Source organism: Coregonus lavaretus, assembly GCF_964263955.1.
Source record: "Coregonus lavaretus genome assembly, chromosome: 2".
Taxonomy (NCBI): Eukaryota; Metazoa; Chordata; class Actinopteri; order Salmoniformes; family Salmonidae; genus Coregonus; species Coregonus lavaretus.
This window is the reverse complement of record NC_139989.1, coordinates 29838435-29862402: the sequence shown is the minus strand read 5'-3', so window position 1 is coordinate 29862402 and position 23968 is coordinate 29838435. Positions and strand designations below refer to the sequence as shown.

Below are 23968 nucleotides of genomic sequence, written 5' to 3'. Positions count from 1 at the left end.
TATAACTAAATTACGAGTTGAACTACATGTAGTTCACTACTCCCCAACACTGGTAACATGCCACACTGCCTGCTTTAGCAGGATCTTTATTCAATGAGCAAAATCACTTAACATCTCTACTCCTTAGTCAATGTGATGAGTTCTTATTGATAGGACTATGTGATACATCCAACTATGGTTCTGGAGAGCTGCCGGGTGTACAGGCTTTTGTTCCAGCCCAGCACTAACACACAACATCCGTTTTTTGTTGCGGACGTGGAACTGTGGTGAGCTTTGGAAATAACTTCCTCTTGACGAACAATGATCATCATCACCATCACACACAGACACACACAATTTCCCACTAAGAAAGACAGAGCCAGAGTATATGGCATAGTTTTACTTTCACATTATTCAGTACAGAGTAAATCTTAAATCTAACACAGGTATCTGACAGGTTTAACACCGATACACAGGGCTGCATTAGCTAGCGGATACTGCATAGACGCGCACACACACACACACACACACAATTATTCTACAGTTTCCACTACAATGATCAGACTGTCCCACCAATGCTGCATGGGTTAGATGTATAAGTGACTCCTGTTGAAACTAATATGATCATGTCTCATAAACATAATTTAGGATATTTTTATCACGTGGTACACCGACACACACTCAAACACACACGCGATGCCCACCCCTGATGACTCGATCCCGGTAGTTGTGATTGACAGTTGGTCTTTGAGTTCTCTCCTCCCTCTCGTCTCTAAGAATGGACATGTGGGCACGCGTGTCTGAAATGTGAGTTTACAGATAAGTGCTGTCCAGTGTCTTTGTGGTTGGTTGTGTTTTCAAAGATAATAATCAATCTATCTGCAGATTGCAATCTTCTCCCAATTAATACCATAAGGTAAGTACTTGTGTCGTGTGTGTGCGTGCACAAGCCTCTGCGTGTTTAGAGATCAAGTTCTGAGGTACTCATATTTTTTCAGTCAATCACGGTGTCAAGCAGCACTCTACTCTCCAATCCCATCCCTCTTTTCAGCACAAAAATATAACAAATAAAAATAATGAATACTAGGCCTCTGCTCTGCCGCTTCACTCTTCATGTCAACACGGACTGGCCCACTGCCCTCTAACTCCTCCCAACTACCACCTGAAGTCCCCATCAATGGGGCCTGCTCAATGCTTACTTACGCACGACATAAACATGTCATAAGCTGTCATAAAACATCCCATGTCATCTCTCAACCAATGATCCCTGCTTCAAGTGTCAAAAAACATTGCTAATCTGAAATAAATGTACATCAGTTTTCACGACGTCTTATAATTCCTTATCTGTTATGTCATGCTTACGATGGTGGTAAGTAGGCTTTATGATAGGTTTAAGTCAAGTGTCAACCTCGCCTCTGTCTGATTAACACTGTAAACAAGACCAGCTACCCTGCTACTCTCTCCATATCTCTCTCCTTCTAGCTGACACCTCTACCCTATTCACAGGGTACACACTGCTGGCCCTACTCTCTCACACTACCTACACACACACACACACACACACACAACAGAAGCAACACAACATTACACCATTAAAGAAACATACAAACACTTCAATAACTCCACTACTAATAAAAGGAAAGAAATGGAAAGATGAGAAGATTTAAAAAAAAGATAAAAAGGGGTAATTAATTACATTATTTCTTTTATATATATATTCCATGAACAGGTACAGAATCATTTGAGTTTATATATAAAGTATGGTTACACGCCAGAAAGATGGGGGAAGTGGGAGTGGGGTTGTGTGTGTATGTGTTTGAGGGGTATTGATGGACTGAGGTCTCTTGGAACCACCTAAGTGCACTGGCCATTTCCACTGGAATTGAGCTAGAACTGTAGACTTGGGAATGTGCTGGAATTATTTTATGGAATATTATATATCAGCGATTATACTGATAGAGGCCCTTGGGATCTATGTATAACAGGTAGGGGTCTGGGACAGCAGAGGGTGGAGAAGAGATGGGGTTGGGGTGAAGGTGGGTGTTTAGAGTGTGTAGTTTTGGACCCTTACACAGAAGAGTCCCATTTCTTTAGTGTGATTTCGTTTTACCCCTCCCTCCCACTAAATGAGGACCATATACAGATACTTTAAACAGACACTTAAGCATGTACAAATATATGCATGTATGTGCCTACATGTGAGAGTTCTGGCTGTGTATTATACATGTATGTGTGTGTGTGTGTGTATGTAGAACTGGTCCTCCCATGCAACTCCCAGGAATAGTCTAAGGTTGAAATGTTGCGGAATCGACACACAGAATCTCCCACCCTCCCCCATGAATCACACATGCACGGATACACACACCAGCTGTCATCATAAGTACAGGAGCACTCAGGGCTTAAACAGACAGGACGGAGAATAACAGGACACACACACACCAGCATGATTCTGTAACACACACACACACACAGTCATACACTTACGTTCACAGGTAAACACCGAAAAAAAACAATTTTAGCGCAGATGATAATAAAACAGTAATAATAAGAAGAATCTGAATTATAATCGTGACAATAATAATAAATGACAATAATAATAGGGCAGTCGGGTAAGTGACAACAGCTGCTTTTTTTTCTCCCTTATGTAAGTATTTTTCCTTCTTCTCGTTGATTCTTTGTTCGGGGGGGGGGGGGGGGGGGGTTGAAATGCTGGTCTCGGTGTGTTGGGTGTCTAGAGCGTGATGATGATGGTGGCCTGGGGCGCGTTGGGTGGGTTCTAGACTCAGGGTTTTAGAACTGTTCTGCCAGGAGGTCACAGACGCGCTGGGAGACGGTGTCCTTGCTGCTGCGCAGAGTCAGCCGGTACATCTGACAGAGAGAGGGGACATAGGTTTAACATGGGTAAACACACACACATACACACTAACATGCGCGCACACACACACACACACACACGTGTGCTCAAGACTACACACATCTGTGCACTCAAGACCGCACACAGACAACACACACCCCCTTAAACATGAATTAACATACATGGTGGTCAGTAAAGTTCAAACACACATAATATATTTATATACAGTGCCTTCAGAAAGCATTCATACCCCTTCACTTACTCTACATTTTGTTGTGTTACAGCCTGAATTCAAAATGGATTAAATTGTGTTTTTCCTCACCAATCTACTCACAATAACCCATAATGACGAAGTGAAAACAAGGTTTTTAGAAATGTTTGCAAATTGATTGAAAATGAAATACAGGAATATCTCATTTACATACAGTACCAGTCAAAAGTTTGGACACACCTGTGTGTAGATGGGTAAAAAACATTTATTTAATCAATTTTGAATTCATGCTGTAACAATAAAATGTGGAATAAGTCAAGGGGTACGAATACTTTCTGAAGGCACTGTATATATTGGATCATCTAAAGGTTTAACACGAGACAAGGGTAGAATGGATATACACTGATGACACATTATCAACCTGGAGTCTAACACTGCACAGAGAGAGAGAGAGAGAGAGAGAGAGAGAGAGAGAGAGAGAGAGAGAGAGAGAGAGAGAGAGAGAGAGAGAGAGAGAGAGAGAGAGAGAGAGAGAGAGAGAGAGCGAAAGAATGCAGAGATTCAAGTGTTCCATTTTGGGGTGTCAGTGAGAAAATGTGGAAAAATCAAGGTGGAGGGAAAAGTGAATGAGAAAGTGAAAAAAGGATGTGAAAGACAGAAGAGGGGGATGAGGAGAAAGAAAGAGAGAGAACAGGGACAGATGTGTGTTACCTGCTCGCCAGGCTTGATTTGCAGCAGCACACAGAAAGACACAGACAGCCGTGAGTGATGCAATGAGAGCAGCACAAAGAAGGACAGACGGACTCTGTGTGTGTGTATATATATATATATTCATGTACATTAGGGTGTGTGTACACTACCGTTCAAAAGTTTGTGGTCACTTAGAAATGTCCTTGTTTTCGAAAGAAAAGCAAATGTTTTGTCCCTTAAACTAACATAAAATTGATCAGAAATACAGTGTAGACATTGTTAATGTTTTAAATGGCTATTGTAGCTGGAAACGGCTGATATTTTATGGAATATCTACATAGGCCCATTATCAGCATTTTGCAATTATGTTAGCACAGCTGAAAACTGTTGTGCTGATTAAAGATGCAATAAAACTGGCCTTCTTGAGACTAGTTGAGTATCTGAAGCATCAGAAATTGTCGGTTCGATTACAGGCTCAAAATGGCCAGAAACAAAGAACTTTCTTCTGAAACTCGTCAGTCTATTCTTGTTCTGAGAAATGAAGGCTATTCCATGCGAGAAATTGCCAAGAAACTGAAGATCTTGTACAACGCTGTGTACTACTCCCTACACAGAACAGCGCAAACTGGCTCTAACCAAAATAGAAAAAGGAGTGTGAGGCCCCGGTGCACAACTGAGCAAGAGGACAAATACATTAGAGTGTCTATTTTGAGAAACAGACGCCTCACAGGTCCTCAACTGGCAGCTTCATTAAATAGTACCCGCAAAACACCAGTCTCCGGGATGCTGACCTTCTAGGCAGAGTTACAAAGAAAAAGCCATATCTCAGACTGGCCAATAAAAATAAAAGATTAAGATGGGCAAAAGAACACAGACACTGGACTTTTTCTTTGCAGCACTTGATGGCTGCTTTTCCTTCACTCTGCGGACCAACTCATCCCAAACCATCTCAACTGGGTTGACGTCGGGGGATTGTGGAGGCCAGGTCATCTGATGCAGCACTCCATCACTCTCCTTCTTGGTCAAATAACCCTTACACAGCCTGGAGGTGTGTTGGGTCATTGTCCTGTTGAAAAACAAGTGATTGTCCCACTAAGCCCAAACCAGATGGGATGGCGTATCGCTGCAGAATGCTGTGGTAGCCACGCTGGTTAAGTGTGCCTTGGATTCTAAATAAATCACAGACAGTGTCACCAGCAAAGCACCACCACACCATCACACCTCCTCCTCAATGCTTCACGGTGGGAACTAAACATGCGGAGATCCATCCATTCACCTACACTGTGTCTCACAAAGACACGGCGGTTGGAACCAAAAATCTCCAATTTGGACTCCAGACCAAAGGACAGATTTCCACCGGTCTAATATCCATTGCTCGTGTTTCTTGGCCCAAGCAAGTCTCTTCTTCTTATTGGTGTCCGTTAGTAGTGGTTTCTTTGCAGCAATTCAACCGTGAAGGCCTGATTCACGCAGTCTCCTCTGAACAGTTGATGTTGAGATGTGTCTGTTACTTGAACTCTGTGAAGCACTTATTTCGGCTGCAATTTCTGAGGCTGGTAACTCTAATGAACTTATCCTCTGCAGCAGAAGTAACTCTGGATCTTCCTTTCCTGTGGCGGTCCTCATGAGAGCCAGTTTCATCATAGCGCTTCATGGTTTTTGTGACTGCACTTGAAGAAACTTTCAAAGTTCTTTAAATTTTCCGGATTGACTGACCTTCATGTCTTAAAGTAATGATAGACTGTCGTTTCTCTTTGATTATTTGAGCTGTTCTTGCCATAATATGGACTTTGTCTTTTACCAAATAGGGCTATCTTCTGTATACCCCCCCACCCCCACCCACCTTGTCACAAAAAAACTGATTGGCTCAAACGCCTTAAGGAGGAAAGAAATTCCACAAATTAACTTTTAAGAAGGCACACCTGTTAATTGAAATGCATTCCAGGTGACTACCTCATGAATCTGGTTGAGAGAATGCCAATAGTGTGCAAAGCTGTCATCAAGGCAAAGGGTGGCTACTTTGAAGAATCTCAAATATAAAATATATTTTTTGGTTACTACATGATTCCGTATGTGTTATTTCATAGTTTTGATGTCTTCAAACTTTTGACAGGTACTGTACATTTGTGTGTGTGTGTGTATATGCATGTACATGTGTGTGTGTATGTGTGTGCGTGTGTGTGTGTACCTGGGCCTGCGCATTGGGTTCCAGTCTCAGCAAGCAGCCGACCTGTTGGGCCTTGGTCTGGATGACTCCGGCACACACATAGTTCTCTGGGTTAGGATCCACATTCTCCAACAGGGCTGTCCCCAGGCCCAGCAACTAGAGACGAGGGAGGGGGGGGGAGAGAGAGAGACAAAATGGGAGGGAGTAAGATGTGGTAGACATACAGCAGGCAAGGGAATTATATGAATATGCGTACAGTGTGTGTGTGTGTACCTTGGCCTTGAGCACTTCTGTGTCCATGCCATGGCTGGCCTTGAAGATCTTTTGTGCTTCTTGCTGGGGCCTGAAAAGAGAAGAAAACAGTCATAAATACACACACGCACCCTCTTACATGCTCACCCTAGACACACTCTCACACACACACACACCCCTACACACACTCTCACTCACTGGCTGAGTTGTTTCCAGCGCTGGAAGAAGTCTGCGGCGGCCATCTCTGTGGGTTGGAAGAACTTGTTGATGGTGACAGGCAGCTTGAGAGAGATGTTCTGCAGGGCTCCCCCATACCTGAGAGGAACACACACACTTTATATACTGAAGACGACAAAACAAAATGTGTGTGTATGTTTGGGATACTACTGATCTTGCATGCGTGATTGCTAGGTGTTTGTATTGTATGTTCTGTGTAATATTCTGTGTGCGTACACGCGCGTGTACCTGAACTTGATGTTGAGCAGCGGAGCGTCAATGAAGTCGGTCAGACACTCAATGTTGATGACCTGCTGCACCTGTGCTCCTCCCTCCACTAGGGGTTCCACTGTTTTGGTCTGCACATTGAGCTGTGGGAAAGCCAGTCAAGGAGAGGAACAGAGCCGGGACAAGAGACCACACCGGGGGGACTGTATATTGAATATAGCTATGCATGTTAAATACATGCAAGTATAGCCTACAACCCAAGGGACACACACAGTAGTGTTGCACGGTATACCGAAACTTCGATACTAGAACATGAAAAACGGTTCAGTACTAGAATTTGTTACTTTACTGGTTAAAGAGACAGCTTATTTTATGGAAATGTGCGCTACTTCTACGCAAATGTTGTTGATCAGTACAATAAAATAATTAAGGGAAACATATTTTATATCAACTGTAGCCCCATGAAATCAACCAAAACAAGCTCAACAACTCAATGCATGCACACACTCATATTGAATATGCATTCACCTGTATTGTGGATAGGCCTAGGCTACATCATGATTTACCCAATTTATCAATAGAGATTTACCATTCAAAAAAATTATTACCATTATGTTGATATGTAGTTAGATTGGTAAAAGCAAAGTCAAATGTATTGTATGATTGTGTAATTGATTCATTAAAGGGGAATGAAAACACTTAGTAAAACGAATCAAAGAGATCCCCTAATATTAAACATCTGCATTTAACATAGAAACATCTCTATTTTTAGGATTTTGATCTTGAACAACGTTTATTAGAGGTATGGGTAGGCCTAGGGCTGTGGCGGTCATGACATTTTGTCAGCCGGTGATTGTCAAGAAAATAACAGCCGGTCTCATGGTAATTTACCGTTAATTAACAGAAAACACATTTAGCATCCACGCATAGCCTACAAGCCACTGATGCAGACCTTTGGAACATCTACATTTTAAAAAGTCTACAAAATCCATATAATATAGCCTACACCATCACAATAAATCCATTATTTATTTTAGACAGGTCTAAAGAAACATGATATGAAGAAAATGTAGTCTATTTCAGAAGAACAGAATAGCATACTCTGAGTTGTCCTTATGTTAGGTTCTGATATGGCTATGCCATATGGCTGTGGGTTACGCTAGTTCATTTGGCAGACAAGATTTGCTTAGAATTCCATGGCATTATTTTATAGTATGAAGAATACAACTGAACATACAGTGGGGAGAACAAGTATTTGATACACTGCCGATTTTGCAGGTTTTCCTACTTACAAAGCATGTAGAGGTCTGTCATTTTTATCATAGGTACACTTCAACTGTGAGAGACGAAATCTAAAACAAAAATCCAGAAAATCACATTGTATGATTTTTAAGTAATTCATTTGCATTTTATTGCATGACATAAGTTTTGATCACCTACCAACCAGTAAGAATTCCGGCTCTCACAGACCTGTTAGTTTTTCTTTAAGAAGCCCTCCTGTTCTCCACTCATTACCTGTATTAACTGCACCTGTTTGAACTCGTTACCTGTATAAAAGACACCTGTCCACACACTCAATCAAACAGACTCCAACCTCTCCACAATGGCCAATACCAGAGAGCTGTGTAAGGACATCAGGGATACAATTGTAGACCTGCACAAGGCTGGGATGGACTACAGGACAATAGGCAAGCAGCTTGGTGAGAAGGCAACAACTGTTGGCGCAATTATTAGAAAATGGAAGAAGTTCAAGATGACGGTCAATCACCCTCGGTCTGGGGCTCCATGCAAGATCTCACCTCGTGGGGCATCAATGATCATGAGGAAGGTGAGGGATCAGCCCAGAACTACACGGAAGGACCTGGTCAATGACCTGAAGAGAGCTGGGACCACAGTCTCAAAGAAAACCATTAGTAACACTACGCCGTCATGGATTAAAATCCTGCAGCGCACGCAAGGTCCCCCTGCTCAAGCCAGCGCATGTCCAGGCCCGTCTGAAGTTTGCCAATGACCATCTGGATGATCCAGAGGAGGAATGGGAGAAGGTCATGTGGTCTGATGAGACAAAAATAGAGCTTTTTGGTCTAAACTCCACTCGCCGTGTTTGGAGGAAGAAGGATGAGTACTGTAATTGCAAACAAAGGTTTCTGTACCAAATATTAAGTTCTGCTTTTCTGATGTATCAAATATTTATGTCATGCAATAAAATGCAAATGAATTACTTAAAAATCATACAATGTGATTTCCTGGATTTTTGTTTTAGATTCCGTCTCTCACAGTTGAAGTGTACCTATGATAAAAATTACAGACCTCTACATGCTTTGTAAGTAGGAAAACCTGCAAAATCGGCAGTGTATCAAATACTTGTTCTCCCCACTGTAGCTGAATAAAATAGAAAATATATTTTCTCCAAAGGATTTGAGGGAGTGCGCACATGCAGCTATTCTGTGTTGAGCGGTTAACAAAGAAACAGGTACTCCTATATGCTTAATTTTGAGTTATTTATGTAACTTTAGTTGTGATACAAATGTATGTTTTGATTTTTAATACATTCTAAGGCTACATGATGCGACTAATGATGATTTGAAAAAGGTTGCATGAAAGGCATGAGCTCTGCTTTGTTTTTTTGCGCAGGCTGTAGACACTTCATTAGTCTCTCATTCACAATTTGACAAGCACTTGATAATGCCTTGAATTTCCCGGCTGCATCTCATTTGTGTGGCTGTAATCCCCCCTAAACAAATCCATGCCTTTTGCGACCTGTGGCCGTTGTGCCCTTGGGCTGAATATAATAATTATAATTCCGTTCTCCTGGCTGCGTTCCCGAAGCACCTCTCACTCACATGGCTCTCCTTCACGTGATCGGGTCTTTCTCACAGGCTACAAGTGAAGACCGACACATCGGGGACGCAACTGCACGCCTCCTTATCCAATTCCGAGGTGCATATTGAAGATATTGGAAGAACTGTCCACATTTACTTTTCGTCAGCCAACAAGATGAGTAGGCCTAACGAACAGCAAAAGCACTAGCGTATGTCCATCTACTATCTCCCATAGTACAAAAGTTGACCTATTCTATTTTGTGCGAGAAATAAATATTCCAAACATAGTCTGGGACAGTTGTGGGATGCGATAGATCCCAAATTAATACAACCACGAGCATCAAAAAACCTGTTTTAAGCAATGACCCTGACGCAACAGATGAGAACATTTAGCTTAAAATGTTCATAAACTATTAGGCTATTTCTTCACATTATAAGCGCAGCAATGCGCACACAGCAGTAGGCTATAAGCGTGAATGTTCCATTAGCAGGAAAACACCATTCTCAAAAGTGACCACAAATGCAATTATGCATGTAATACTTTTATTATAAAGGTGCATTTTTATGGTGGAAATGATCTTCCCCAAACATGAAACTCACGCGCTGCGTATGTATGGCAGTTAGGCTCTACACCTGTTGTAATGCAGGATTAATGTGCTTCATTTTAAGAAGTTATTTGGCCACTTTAGTTGTGATACAAACCTTATCAAAACATATAGGCCTATGGGCTAGGCTACATGAGGTGTGCGACTATGATTTGGAAAAAGACGCCAAAACAAAGCATGCACAACAGCTGGGCATCATTCACAAGTGATAATATATAATTCACAAGTGATAGGCTAATATTGTCATCCCATCACACTATTCTTGATTTAATCTTGCCTTTACATATATTAAATAATATGTGTGAAATTTGTTTTGATTTAGAATGGACCATTATCATGCACCTGTCTCGAAACAGGTGCAGCGGGAAAAAATACTTGAATAGCGAATGGAGGACGCTTTTTCCGTGGTTCATTTTCATGCCAGCCAGGTAGGCTATACTCCTGTTGTAAAGAGAAGTAATGCGCTTAATATTAGGAAAATTGAGAAATAAATATAGGTATAGCCTATACAAAGCTGATGGGATCCTCCTCTTTTTAAGAGGCCATCACTCTGTTTTCTCACGCAATTGCATAGCCTTTAGAAATGTTGCACAACATGAGCTCATGGGCTCTAATGAATGTTTGATTACATTTTGGATCACATTTGCATTGATGTCAGAGTGATTAGAGGGACAATAGAGTGCTGAGTACCAGGCAGTTAGCAAGTTAGGTAGGCTACTAATGACCATCAGCAGCATCAGAGCTTGGAGAAGCCTAATTACCGTGACTTAACAGTAACATGGAATTTGACTGCCGTCATACTCATGACCACCGGTGTGGTGGTAATACGGTCAATTTAACAGCCCTAGGTAGGCCATCTTGAATTGCCATAGTAACGACTGAAGCCTATGCGTCATTGACAGGATTTAGCAAATTGTGAGTTTTGGCATGTGAAGGGAGGCGCCTCACTTCCACTGGACCACAAAGGTTTCTCACATTCAGTGGTGTAAAGTACTTAAGTAAAAATACTTTAAAGTACTTCTTAAGTAGTTTTTTTGGGGTATCTGTACTTTACTATTTCTGACAACTTTTACTTCACTACATTCTTAAAGACAATAATTTACATTTTACACCATACATTTTTCCTGACACCCAAAAGTACTCATTACATTTTGAATGCTTAGCAGGAAAGGAAAATTGTCCAATTCACATACTTATCAAGAGAATATCACTAGTCATCCCTACTGTCTCTGATCTGGCGGACTCACTAAAGACAAATGCTTCATTTGTAAATTATGTCTGATTGTTGGAATGTGCCCCTGGCTATTCGTAAATGAAAAACAAGAAAATGGAACCATTTGCTTAATATAAAGACATTTATAATGATTTATACTTTACTTTTGATACTTAAGTATATTTAAAACCAAATTATTTGACTTTTACTCAAGTAGTATTTCACTGGGTGACATTCACTTGAGTCATTTTCTATTAAGGGATCTTTACTTTTACTCAAGTATGACAATTGGGTACTTTATCCACTATTGCTCACATTAAGGTAAGAAACTGATTTAGCTATTCTCTTGTCTTTTAATGTTAATGTTTTATTTGATAGCTGTAAAAAATAAAATGTTAATATTGACAATTTGAAGAGCATTTGTCAATATAAGTATTTTGAGCTAAAACAAACTGGCTAGTGTCATTCAATATGTAGCTAGCTAGCTAGCCAGCCAGCCAGCCAGAGAGGGCTGCTGCAGGATTGTTTTTTCCAGTAAAAATGTAGCTAGCTAGCTAGGTATGAACCCCAATCCCCATAGCTATAATTATTAGCTAGCTAGCTAACTAACTAAATAGCCAGATTTAATTCCTAAAATTAGTAGCTAAGCCTGCTGGCTGTTGATTGCAAGAATTAATGTAGCCTAAGCCTGAAGCCTAACCCTTAAAAAAAATGTGTTTCAGGTTGTGGCACTCCAGTCAGTGTGATTAATTGCGGACATGGTCACTATTAAAGTCACTGGTCATTGCGCCTTTCTTGCATGCTTTTAATTTGTTCCTATTCTAACTCTTTGTGTATTAGGCTATAGGCCTAGTGCAATGTATGTAAGAAGAAATTGAAGTTATAAGAGCCAATTATTGTCATTATATACCTTATTCTTATCATATTTTGAAATATGTGTTTAATATACTATCCAGATAAGAAAGGGTCTGACCACATTGAATTCTAGAAAAATATCACTGTTCACTAAAACAGCTATAACTCATTCAAAGTAAAAGGTATGAATTACTATTCTGATTTTCAAAGCTTGCAAAATAAGGAAGACTCATACGTTTTTCTCCATCTTCATGAGGAAGTTGTGTAAATGGCAGTTGTTTGGGGGGGAAAAAAACAGATTTTCATCAATGTCACAGGTGTTTTTCCTTGACTTACCATTTGATTGGTGTGGTGCTATTGTATGTCATAAAATTTGAAAGGGCTGTTTCTCAGGTTTAAAATTGTGTATCATGTTTTCATATATGGTTTGACACCAGCAAATTATGCTTATTAATGCACGCATAGGTCATAGTCTCAGTAAATTCAAGGAATTCCTGCCAGTGATGCAACAAAATGCCAATATGCCGATTTACAGTTACAGTTAGCTGGTGTTCTAAAGCCTATTGTTTCCATTCCCCTTTAATACATACATTACTGTCCCAGAAAAATTGACGTAAAAAAAATAAATGTAATGATATTGAACATAAAAAATGCCCAAAGACTGAACAGAGCAGTAGCAGAGTTTATCTGTCTGGATCAACTGCCATTTTGTGACTTTGGCTAATATTCCTTCTTTTTTTGCTGTGGTATCATTTTGGCATCGTTTTGATATCGAGTATCGTGATGGTATTGCGTATTGTGATACTAAACCTGGTATAAATATAGAAGTCAAAACTCTGCTATCGTGACAACACTAACACATAGTGTGCAAGATAGGGGTGTGTGTGTGTGTGTGTGTGTGTGTGGGCGTGCGTGCGTGCGTAAACAGTAAGTGAATGCATTGAAGGATATGAGACTGCAGCTCCCCTGGGCAGCTGACTGTGGTGCTAAAGCTGACAAACTGCACCGAGGTCTTATTGCCATAGAACAGATACATCCTCCCTAGAAAAACAAACAAAAACACACACACACACACACGTTAGAAGATATGTCAAGTGGACACATTTAGGTGACATTTCCAAAAGAACACATACATGTTATAATACATTACGTATTGTTATGTATACTCCCTTATTTCAGGCTATAATGCAGCATTACACACCAACTCATTCCCGTTTATAATGCATTATAATTAATAATTCTTCATACATAGAGTACAATGTGTATGGATACGGATACAGTCGGTAACTTACCCATGCCATCAGTAAAAGCACAATAGGCTACAGTTGAAGTAGGTAGTTTACACAGACCTTAGCCAAATACATTTAAACTCAGTTTTTCACAATTCCTGACATTTAATCCTAGTAAGAATTCCCTGTCTTAGCTCAGTTAGGATCACCACTTTATTTTAAGAATGTGAAATGTCAGAATAATAGTAGAGAATGATTTCTTTCAGCTTTTATTTCTTTCATCACATTCCCAGTGGGTCAGAAGTTTACATACACTCAATTAGTATTTGGTAGCATTGCCTTTCAATTGTTTAACTTCGGTCAAATGTTTCAGGTAGCCTTCCACAAGCTTCCCACAATAAGTTGGGTGAATTTTTGCCCATTCCTCCTGACAGAGCTGGTGTAACTGAGTCAGGTTTGTAGGCCTCCCTTGCTCGCACACGCTTTTTCAGTTCTGCCCACACATTTTCTATAGGATTGAGGTCAGGGTTTTGTGATGGCCACTCCAATACATTGACTTTGTTGTCCTTAAGCCATTTTGCCACAACTTTGGAAGTATGCTTGGGGTCATTGTCCATTTGGAAGACCCATTTGCGACCAAGCTTTAACTTCCTGACTGATGTCTTGAGATGTTGCTTCAATATATCCACATAATTTTCCTTCCTCATGATGCCATCTATTTTGTGAAGTGCACCAGTCCCTACTGCAGCAAAGCACCCCGTGCTTCACGGTTGGGATGGTGTTCTTCGGCTTGCAAGCTACCCCCTTTTAGCCTATCAGAAGCTTCTAAAGCCATGACATCATTTTCTGGAATTTTCCAAGCTGTTTAAAGGCACAGTCAACTTAGTGTATGTCAACTTCTGACCCACTGGAATTGTGATACAGTGAATTATAAGTGAAATAATCTGTCTAAACAATTGTTGGAAAAATTACTTGTGTCATGCACAAAGTAGATGTCCTAACCGACTTGCCAAAACTATAGTTTGTTAACAAGACATTTGCGGAGTGGTTGAAAAACTAGTTTTAATGACTCCAACCTAAGTGGATGTAAACTTCCGACTTCAACTGTATATACAGTGGGGAGAACAAGTATTTGATACACTGCCGATTTTGCAGGTTTTCCTACTTACAAAGCATGTAGAGGTCTGTAATTTTTATCATAGGTAGTACACTTCAACTGTGAGAGACGGAATCTAAAACAAAAATCCAGAAAATCACATTGTATGATTTTAAAGTAATTAATTTGCATTTTATTGCATGACATAAGTATTTGATACATCAGAAAAGCAGAACTTAATATTTGGTACAGAAACCTTTGTTTGCAATTACAGAGATCATACGTTTCCTGTAGGTCTTGACCAGGTTTGCACACACTGCAGCAGGGATTTTGGGCCACTCCTCCATACAGACTTTCTCCAGATCCTTCAGGTTTCGGGGCTGTCGCTGGGCAATACAGACTTTCAGCTCCCTCCAAATATTTCTATTGGGTTCAGGTCTGGAGACTGGCTAGGCCACTCCAGGACCTTGAGATGCTTCTTACGGAGCCACTCCTTAGTTGCCCTGGCTGTGTGTTTTTCGGGTCTTTGTCATGCTGGAAGACCCAGCCACGACCCATCTTCAATGCTCTTACTGAGGGAAGGAGGTTGTTGGCCAAGATCTCGCGATACATGGCCCCATCCATCCTCCCCTCAATACGGTGCAGTCGTTCTGTCCCCTTTGCAGAAAAGCATCCCCAAAGAATGACGTTTCCACCTCCATGTTCTTGGGGTTGTACTCATCCTTCTTCTTCCTCCAAACACGGCGAGTGGAGTTTAGTCCAAAAAGCTCTATTTATGTCTCATCAGACCACATGACCTTCTCCCATTCCTCCTCTGGATCATCCAGATGGTCATTGGCAAACTTCAGACGGGCCTGGACATGCGCTGGCTTGAGCAGGGGGACCTTGCGTGCGCTGCAGGATTTTAATCCATGACGGCGTAGTGTGTTACTAATGGTTTTCTTTGAGACTGTGGTCCCAGCTCTCTTCAGGTCATTGACCAGGTCCTGCCATGTAGTTCTGGGCGGATCCCTCACCTTCCTCATGATCATAGATGCCCCACGAGGTGAGATCTTGCATGGAGCCCCAGACCGAGGGTGATTGACCGTCATCTTGAACTTCTTCCATTTTCTAATAATTGCGCCAACAGTTGTTGCCTTCTCACCAAGCTGCTTGCCTATTGTCCTGTAGCCCATCCCAGCCTTGTGCAGGTCTACAATTTTATCTCTGATGTCCTTACACAGCTCTCCGATCTTGGCCATTGTGGAGAGGTTGGAGTCTGTTTGAGTGTGTGGACAGGTGTCTTTTATACAGGTAACGAGTTCAAACAGGTGCAGTTAATACAGGTAATGAGTGGAGAACAGGAGGGCTTCTTAAAGAAAAACTAACAGGTCTGTGAGAGCCGGAATTCTTACTGGTTGGTAGGTGATCAAATACTTATGTCATGCAATAAAATGCAAATTAATTACTTTAAAATCATACAATGTGATTTTCTGGATTTTTGTTTTAGATTCCGTCTCTCACAGTTGAAGTGTACCTATGTTAAGAATTACAGACCTCTACATGCTTTGTAAGTAGGAAAACCTGCAAAATCGGCAGTGTATCAAATACTTGTTCTCCCCACTGTATACACACACACACACACGTGCAAATACACCCATTCAGCAGCCAAGTTATGCATTATGCTCACTCACCTAGCATCTAATGCATTATAGAAACTGAAGCATACCTAACCACTGAATAAAACATTCTGTATACTAAAATGGAGATGACAAAGCTAGGATGTGAACACAAATACTAAATGACGCCATCTATTAAATTCTGTGCACGCTCAGACGTACTTACCAAAGCTATAGAACAGTACAGACATCAGTTCAATAAGGTTACAGCATATAGGCTAATGTATTTCACATGGGACTTACCTGCAAGAAAATGTTTAATACTTCAAGAGAAGAATCCTAACTTGAGACCCACACAATCTCCCAGAACTCACATCAATGTGACAAATGTGACTTAGGATTCAAGCATCTCCCCGCATTGTCTAGTAGCCCAAACTCACCCAGGTTCTGGCGGTACTCAGACTTGATCCCGATCTGAAGCAGCTGGTTCTCAAACAACACACCGTTGTTCTTACACACAAATCTGACAGGAGAGAGAGAGGGAGAAAGTTAGTGCGGGAGGGAGGGAGAATGAAAGTGTTAGGATTTATCATAATTTATCATTAACTGTTTATAACATCTCAAAACATGCGGTGGTACATACATCACCTATAAGTTACTGTAACTCTTCAGTTATGCCATCCTATCCCAATATCAATTCACTTTGCAAGCAAACATATAGATGTATCTTACCACACGTGAATGACCTAACATAACAGATGTCATTGACATCTACACAGTTTATGTTTTGTGTCAATCCAGTAGGTTGTTAGATACCTTTGCTCAAGAGTGATAGCACCAAAAACAAGCTAGCCCCGCCGGAAAGAGAGAGATCGGGAGAGAGAAAGATGGAAAGGGAGAGAGGAGGAGGAGCGAGAGAAAGCTCTTACTTGTTGAGAAGCTCGTCTGACTCGGGCAGAGGAGGGGCAGGATCCTCAGAGGCCGCAGAAGGGGGAGCAGAGCTGAGAGAAGGAAGGAGGGATGAAGCAAGGATGGATAAGAAGAGGTGGATGACAGCACCAACAGAAAAGGCAGGGGGGGTGTGAGAGAATGTAAAATGTGTTTGAAGGGGACCAAATGAATTACAGATATTAAAAGGGAGAGAGAGAGAGGGAGGGAGAGAGAGAGGATGAGTGTGTTGAGGAAGACCCAAAGCAGTGATGCATGACAAACAAAATGGAGGAAGGAGAACAAGAGAAAAAGCAGAGGTGGGTTAGTATGAGCACTTAGATCCAATTCACCAAAACTGACAGCATTAACATTAACAAAAATAATGAGAAATATTTTGCTGGTAAAAAAAAAAAAAGTGTGGTACATGTACAGTGAGGGAAAAAAGTATTTGATCCCCTGCTGATTTTGTACGTATGCCCACTGACAAAGATATGATCAGTCTATAATTTCAATGGTAGGTTTATTTGAACAGTGAGAGACAGAAAAACAACAAAAAAATCCAGAAAAACACATGTAAAAAATGTTATAAATTGATTTGCATTTTAATGAGGGAAATAGGTATTTGACCCCCTCTCAATCAGAAAGATTTCTGGCTCCCAGGTGTCTTTTATACAGGTAACGAGCTGAGATTAGGAGCACACTCTTAAAGGGAGTGCTCATAATCTCAGCTTGTTACCTGTATAAAAGACACCTGTCCACAGAAGCAATCAATCAATCAGATTCCAAACTCTCCACCATGGCCAAGACCAAAGCGCTCTCCAAGGATGTCAGGGACAAGATTGTAGACCTACACAAGGCTGGAATGGGCTACAAGACCATCGCCAAGCAGCTTGGTGAGAAGGTGACAACAGTTGGTGCGATTATTCGCAAATGGAAGAAACACAAAAGAACTGTCAATCTCCCTCGGCCTGGGGCTCCATGCAAGATCTCACCTCGTGGAGTTGCAATGATCATGAGCACGGTGAGGAATCAGCCCAGAACTACACGGGAGGATCTTGTCAATTATCTGAAGGCAGCTGGGACCATAGTCACCCAGAAAACAATTGGTAACACACTACGCCGTGAAGGACTGAAATCCTGCAGCGCCCGCAAGGTCCGCACATATACATGCCCGTCTGAAGTTTGCCAATGAACATCTGAATGATTCAGAGGAGAACTGGGTGAAAGTGTTGTGGTCAGATGAGACCAAAATCTCTTTGGCATCAACTCAACTCGCCGTGTTTGGAGGAGGAGGAATGCTGCCTATGACCCCAAGAACACCATCCCCACCGTCAAACATGGAGGTGGAAACATTATGCTTTGGGGGTGTTTTTCTGCTAAGGGGACAGGATAACTTCACCGCATCAAAGGGACGCTGGACAGGGCCATGTACCGTCAAATCTTGGGTGAGAACCTCCTTCCCTCAGCCAGGGCATTGAAAATGGGTCGTGGATGGGTATTCCAGCATGACAATGACCCAAAACACACGGCCAAGGCAACAAAGGAGTGGCTCAAGAAGAAGCACATTAAGGTCCTGGAGTGGCCTATCCAGTCTCCAGACCTTAATCCCATAGAAAATCTGTGGAGGGAGCTGAAGGTTCGAGTTGCCAAACGTCAGCCTCGAAACCTTAATGACTTGGAGAAGATCTGCAAAGAGGAGTGGGACAAAATCCCTCCTGAGATGTGTGCAAACCTGGTGGCCAACTACAAGAAACGTCTGACCTCTGTGATTGCCAACAAGGGTTTTGCAGAGGGGTCAAATACTTATTTACCTCATTAAAATGCAAATCAATTTATAACATTTTTGACATGCGTTTTTTCTGGATTTTTTTTTTGTTATTCTGTCTCTCACTGTCCAAATAAACCTACCATTAAAATTATAGACTGATCATATCTTTGTCAGTGGGCAAACGTACAAAATCAGCAGGGGATCAAATACTTTTTTCCCTCACTGTATATATGAAGAAATATACAGCATAGGTAGGCTACAATTCCATATTCCAACAACCCACATGCAATAGAGGGTGTGTGTCCATGTGACTAGTCTAACGTTGAGATGTCCATGCAGCCTCCCTAAATGGCTTTAGTTTAGATAAGAACAACAGTGTTCGTGTGTGTTTGGGTGCAACATGACAGTCAGCCATCTTATTACTGGCCCCTTACTCCGAGTCACCAGGACCCTCCACCAATGGGGAGTCAGAGGCCTCGGGAGCGTGAAGAGCGCTGCCAATGTCCAATCACAATCAAGGACAAGAGACACACAAGCACGCACATTGCCAGACAAGCACGCACACACACACACCAAAAACACAGAGAAAGGGAAATAGAAAAGGGGAAGGAGAGAAAGTAAGAAAAGAGAAAGACAGTCACATAGACAGCAAGATAAAAAGAGAACAGACAAGATTACACATAGAAGACGCAGAGGAAACAAGAAGACTGACTGATAGAAAAACAGATGACCAGCACATATCACAGACAGCAAGCGTCATAAGAATTAAAACAACAACGCTAATTTTCAAGAGCTAGCTTCATATTCTACCACAGTGCATCTGGACAACTAAGACACAACAACCACACCACAAACAACATCAAGTTGCTACTAGACACTGATCTTAGGTCAGTTTTGAATTTCTAAGGGTAGGCTTGGAGGGCGGGGGGGTAATTTAGGCTGATCCCAGATCTGTGTCTATGGGAGTCTTCTAGTCACAGGGTCAACATTCACCTCAGGAAGCCGTCGTCGTTCACACCGGCAGAGGAGGCAGCAGGCCCCGCCTCTGAAAACACATCAACCAATAGGCTGCCTGCACTGGGAGCGGCCCCACTAACGGGAGCGGCCGAACGAAGGCCAAGCAGATCCGCTGAAGGGGAGGGGGTGGACTGGAAGACAGAGAAAGATGGACAGAGAACAGAGGGTGGGAGAGAACAGAGAGAGAGAGAACAGAGGGAGCGAGAGAGAAAACAATTGTATAATAATAGCAGCGTTTTGAGAATATTAAACTAAATCCAATACACAGACAGTGATTGTGTTTTTTCCAAAGCGTTCACCATCTCTTTCAACTGCCACCGGTTTTCGAATACAAGTGATTTATGTCATTGTGCTGTGTCTTGAAATTGTTACAAACTAATTTCCCCTTCGTAGAACAACAAAGATGACAAGGGCGGGAGGGTCTACTAAGCTATCTATTAAGATGGTCATACCAAGGATCATTTAGCTATTGGATTTTGAATTTTAGGTCCCCTTTAGGTATACATAAAAATAAAAAAACATTGAATTTGGCCTTACTGCTATTAGCCCATAGAAACGCATTGAATAACAGATTCATACATGGAAAAAAAAAATATCAAAAGGAAGTTTGTTTTAAAATGTCTGTCCTATATCTGAGAGATACACTACGCGACCAAAAGTATGTGGACACCTGCTTGTCGAATATCTCATTCCAAAATCATGGGCATTAATATGGAGTTGGCCCCCCCCTTTGCTGCTATAACAGCCTCCACTCTTCTGGGAAGGCTTTCCACTAGATGTTGGAACATTGCTGCGAGGACTTAGTGAGGTCGGGCACTGATGTTGGGCGATTAGGCCTGGCTCGCAGTCGGTGTTCCAATTCATCTCAAAGGTGTTCGATGGGGTTGAGCTCAGGGCTCTGTGCAGGCCAGTCAAGTTCTTCCACAACGATCTCGACAAACCATTACTGTATGGACCTCGCTTTGTGCACGGGGGCATTATCATGCTGAAACTGGAAAGGGCCTTCCCCAAACTATTTCCACCAAGTTGGAAGAATCATCTAGAATGTCATTGTATGCTGTAGCGTTAAGAATTCTCTTCACTGGAACTAAGGGGCCTAGCCCGAACCATGAAAAACAGCCCCAGACCATTATTCCTCCTCCACAAAACTTTACAGTTTCCACCGCTCCAGAGTCCAATGGAGCCGATCTTTACACCACTCCAGCCGACACTTGGCATTGCGCATGGTGATCTTAGGTTTGTTTGTGTGCGGCTGCTCGGCCATGGAAACCCATTTCATGAAGCTCCCGACGAACAGTTCTTGTGCTGATGTTGCTTCCAGAGGCAGTTTGGAACCTGGTAGTGAGTGTTGCAACCGAGGACAGACGCGTTACGTGCTTCAGCACTCAGCGGTCCCGTTCTGTGAGCTTGTGTGGCCTACCACTTCGCGGCTGAGCCATTGTTGCTCCTAGACTTCAGAATAACAGCAGCTACCGGGGCACCTCTAGCAGGGAAGAAATTGGACGAACTGACTTGTTGGAACGGTGGCATCTTATGACGGTGCCACGTTGAAAGTCACTGAGCACTTCTGTAAGGCCATTCTACTGCCAATGTTCGTCTATGGAGATTGCACGGCTGTGATTTTATACACGTCAGCAACGGGTGTGGCTGAAATAGCCGAATCCACTAATTTGAAGGGGTGTCCACATACTTTTGTATAAATAGTGTATAAGAAAGATCAGGAAATTATTTAACCAATTTATTTTGCCACTAAACTACTTCCATATTTACTTCCATTCATTTTTTAAACTGGTAACGGGCTACCTTCAGACGAGTCTTGTGAGGCTTGTGGGCATCCTAGAGCAAAACAACCAACATGTATGTGTTCGTGAGAGTCTCATATTAGTGTGCAGTCCCAAACTGTTTGGGCACTACAGACAGAAGTTGGCAGATCGGCAATACCGACATCAGAGCAAAACGGAGAACACCATCGTGTTCTTGAGTCTCATCTTTCCATAGAGTGGTTCAGACGCTACAGAGGTTTTCGTGAGAAGACCGATTTTCTGGATGTCTCATGGTCTGACAAACACCGCAGTAACTTGGCCACCTTTGACTGCAGAAGGCCGCCATTGACGGATGCAATGGATTGAGACACACCCCATGCAAAAACATTTGTTTATGCTAATTCGATTTCCACAGGTGTGCGGACATCGACTCTGGGGGTTAATGCACTTCTTTTGTAGGTAATAGGTGCCATTTGGTATGCAGATACAGTATATTGAATTGGATGCTCACAGCGTTAGAGGCTGCGATGGCAGCGTCGCCCCCCCTGTCCCCTCCACCATTGAGCTCTCCTCTCTCCTTGCCGTCCTCCAGCTCTACCGACACAGCACCTGGACCCTTCTTCTTCTTCAGCTTGGCCAAGATGGACGACTCCCTCTCTGGGAAGGGAGGCATCTCCTCCAGCACAGTGGCCTGAAGAGGCGGAAGGAGGGAGAGGAAGAGGGGAAGGAGGGAGAGAAAGGGAGAGAGAGGGGGAAGGAGAGCCAGAAAGACACCATTCTTTGACCAGGCAAGTCAATAAACAAGGCTCATGGTAGCTGTTGTTATGTGGTTACTGTTATGGCAATGTGACTAAACCAGTCACTGGGGTTACAGTTATGACTATTTACAAATCCTGTCAGGCCTGTGACCGTATAGCAACGTCCATGACAATGGTTTAGGTTCACATTTGAAACACTGAACCGCAGCTGAACACTGCAAGGTTATGTTGTTGCTGCTCTGTGGCCTGCAATCAAATCAAAATGTATTCTACAGTGCCTTCAGAAAAGTATTCATAACCCTTGACTTTTTCCACATTTTGTTGTGTTACAGCAACATTTTTACAAAATGTATTAGAAGTGAAAAGCTGAAATATCTTGAGTCAAGTATTCATACCCTTTGTTATGGCAAGCCTAAATAAGTTCAGGAGTAAAAATGTGCTTAACAAGTCACATAATATGTTGCATGGACAATAATTGTGTTTAACATGATTTTTGAATGACTACCTCATCTCTGTACCCCACACATGCAATTATCTGTAAGGTCCCTCTGTCAAGCAGTGAATTTCAAACACAAATTCAACCACAAAGACCAGGGAGGTTTTCCAATTCCTCGCAAAGAAGGGCAGCTATTGGTAGATGGGTAAAAAATAAAAAGCAGACATTAAATACATGCATTCTGTTTGCAACAAGGCACTAAAATAATACTGCAAAAAATGCACTTTTTACACTGAATACAAAGTGTTATGTTTGGGGCAAATCCAATACAACACATTACTGAGTTCCACTCTCCATATTTTCAAGCATAGTGGTGGCTGCATCATGTTATGGGTATGCTTGTAATCGTTAAGGACTGCAGAGTTTTTCAGGATAAAAATAATGGAATGGAGCTAAGCACAGGCAAAATTCAAGAGAAAAACTTGTTTCAGTCTGATTTCCACCAGACACTGGGGGAGATGAATTCACCTTTCAGCAGGACAATAACTTAAAACACAAGGCCAAATCTACTCTAGAGTTGCTTATCAAGAAGACAGTGAATGTTCCTGAGTGGCTGAGTTACAGTTTTGACTTAAATCGGCTTGAAAATCTATGACAATACTTTAAAATGGCTGTCTAGCAATGATCAACAACCAATTTGACAGAGCTTGAAGAATTTTGAAAAGAATAATGGGCAAATATTGTACAATCCAGGAGTGCAAATATCTTAGAGACATACCCAGAAAGGCTCACAGCTGTAATCGCTGCCAAAGGTGATTCTAACATGTATTGACTCAGGGGTGTGAATACTTATGTAAATGAGATATTTCTGTATTTCATTTTCAATACATTTGCAAAGATTTCTAAAAACATGTTTTTACTTTGTCATTATGGGGTATTGTGTGTAAATGGGTGAGATTATTATTTAATTCAGGCTGTAACAACAAAATGTGGAATAAGTGAAGGGGTATGAATACTTTACGAAGGCACTGTAAGTGCATTTAAAATGGCAACATACTTTGCAGTAAAAAAAAGAAGAAAAGAAAGAAAACAAGAGGCAATGAAAGATCAGTAAAATAACAAAAACAAGTGCAGAGCTGTGGTAGCCTGACGCCTCACACTAAATTCTTCCTCTGCTCTGTTGTTCGCCACAGAGAGTCTGAAACTGCTACCGTAGAAGTCGTTTGTATGGCTTTAAAATGAGGGGCGTTGTACAAAACAAATTCATCAGCGATTGGATAG

General features: G+C 41.8%; 1 protein-coding gene across 1 annotated transcript in view; it reads right to left on the bottom strand.

Moving 5' to 3' along the window:
• Positions 1-364: 364 nt before the first annotated feature.
• The window catches only part of LOC311147654 (AP-2 complex subunit alpha-1-like), a 71098-nt gene continuing 47494 nt past the window's right edge, over positions 365-23968 (bottom strand). The window contains exons 12-21 of the mRNA XM_084184392.1: positions 22005-22184; positions 19707-19861; positions 16945-17016; positions 16456-16538; positions 13042-13133; positions 6619-6740; positions 6352-6468; positions 6175-6244; positions 5923-6057; positions 365-2847 (exon numbers count right to left, since the gene is read on the bottom strand). Of these exons, the coding sequence (XP_084040518.1) occupies positions 2770-2847; positions 5923-6057; positions 6175-6244; positions 6352-6468; positions 6619-6740; positions 13042-13133; positions 16456-16538; positions 16945-17016; positions 19707-19861; positions 22005-22184 (1104 nt within the window). The 3' untranslated portion in view covers positions 365-2769. The remainder of the gene's footprint in view (positions 2848-5922; positions 6058-6174; positions 6245-6351; positions 6469-6618; positions 6741-13041; positions 13134-16455; positions 16539-16944; positions 17017-19706; positions 19862-22004; positions 22185-23968) is intronic.